We start from the raw sequence: 1,542 nt of genomic DNA, 5'->3' as shown, positions 1-1,542 counted from the left end.
TTTAAAAAAAAAAAAAACATTTAGCAGTTGGCTGTCCATGGGGAAATGCTTGCTGATTCCTGGGTGAAAGGGCCTGCTGTGGGCCGCTCACCCACCCCAGTGGGCTGGCTGGAAAAGGCAACAGGTCGTGTCTCCCGCAGAGAGGGGCCGGTAACCCCAAGAGCATAGATTTAGTCAAACACAGCAAATTAGCAGGCGACAGCTAAATTGCACATTTATTACCCTGTTTTTTTGTTTTGTTTTTCAAGATTTATTTATTTATGCATACAGAACCGGAGTGCAGGGGCAGTGAGAGGCTTCACCAGAGACAGAGCGGGGAGCAGAACAGGCCGAATGAGGAAGTCCACTGCTGAGGGGAGCAGCGGGCGGGTCAGGAGAGGTCTGCCGCGTGGGGTCACCTCCGGGGCAGGGATCGAGCTCGCACTGAAGCCACCACGGCTTGGCTTGGCTTAGCTTCCCGATGCAGCGCTCTAAACCACTGTAGCACCCGGGAGGGCCATTACCTGTTTTTAATAAAGTTGACTTAATTATAAATATAATATAGGCTTTATATATTTATATATAATATAAATATAGGCTTTAATTTTGAATGACAATGTTGTGAATTAGTTTCAAACAGTCAGTATTGAAGTGGAGGCCGGAACATAGTGGTCTCGTAAGAAGAGCTGGCTTGGGGACTGTCTGTTGTTGCAGAACGTGTGAGTTTGCTGGTTAGACTACTGGGCTGGAAAGCCTAGTAACCAGCGCTCACGTCTGCACCCCGCTACTGAGATTTCATGATGGCACTAGGTCAAAGGAGAATAAAAGATCCAGGGGTCACAGTCCAACTCGCCAACTGCAGGAATCTTCCAAAACAAACTCTCGCTGCCTCCTACATGTCTATTATGTGCCCACTGTGTGCCAACCTCAGTTCTGGGCGCCCTTTCATACAGGGTCATAACCGCCTCGAAAGGCCTTTCATGCCAGTCTGCAGATGGGGAAGCCGGGCTCAGAGAAGGGAGGCAGCACACTGCTGCAGCTGCACCCTGCACCCCGGGACCAGAGGGCCACGGAAGCACATTTCTGGCCGCTCCGGGGGATGCTCAGGGCGCATCTGAGCATCAGGTAGCGGAAGGCCTGGGAGCCCACAGCGTCTGAGCCCCCACCCCAGCACACACACCTCGTGTGACCTCTGTGGGGCTTTTATTTAACACTAAAGAGATTCTGTCGGGCAGAAGAAATCGCCGCCATACCCCAGTGCTCCAAAAGTTCCTACAGTCAGTCGTTCCCGGGCCTGCACAGGCACAGGTGAAGCCTGAGGCGGGGGGCGGGCACTGGAGGGGCTCTGGGTGGGTGTCGCCATGCCTGCTCGGGTTTGCAGGGTTCAGACTGCGCTCTGGCTTTCCACCCTGCGTGAATTCCCCACAAGCCCCGAATCCCGGCTGATGACCCCCGCTGCGCTCCCCCAGGTGTGGCCGCAAGCGGTGCCTCCTGCTCACCATCCTCATCAACGCCGTATCCGGGGTGCTCATGGCCGTCTCCCCGACCTACACGTGGATGGTA

The 1,542-nt window shown here is 54.3% G+C and overlaps 1 protein-coding gene across 1 annotated transcript in view; it reads left to right on the top strand.

Moving 5' to 3' along the window:
* Positions 1–1,542, top strand: part of SLC22A2 (solute carrier family 22 (organic cation transporter), member 2) — a 22,562-nt gene that overhangs the window by 6,363 nt on the left and 14,657 nt on the right. Inside the window, 1 exon segment of the mRNA XM_004695991.2 lies at positions 1,449–1,539. Within this exon segment, the coding sequence (XP_004696048.1) occupies positions 1,449–1,539 (91 nt within the window).

Source organism: Condylura cristata, unplaced genomic scaffold (genome assembly GCF_000260355.1).
Source record: "Condylura cristata isolate star-nosed mole 26May11 unplaced genomic scaffold, ConCri1.0 scaffold00001, whole genome shotgun sequence".
Taxonomy (NCBI): domain Eukaryota; kingdom Metazoa; phylum Chordata; class Mammalia; order Eulipotyphla; family Talpidae; genus Condylura; species Condylura cristata.
This window is presented reverse-complemented; position numbering and strand designations above follow the sequence as displayed.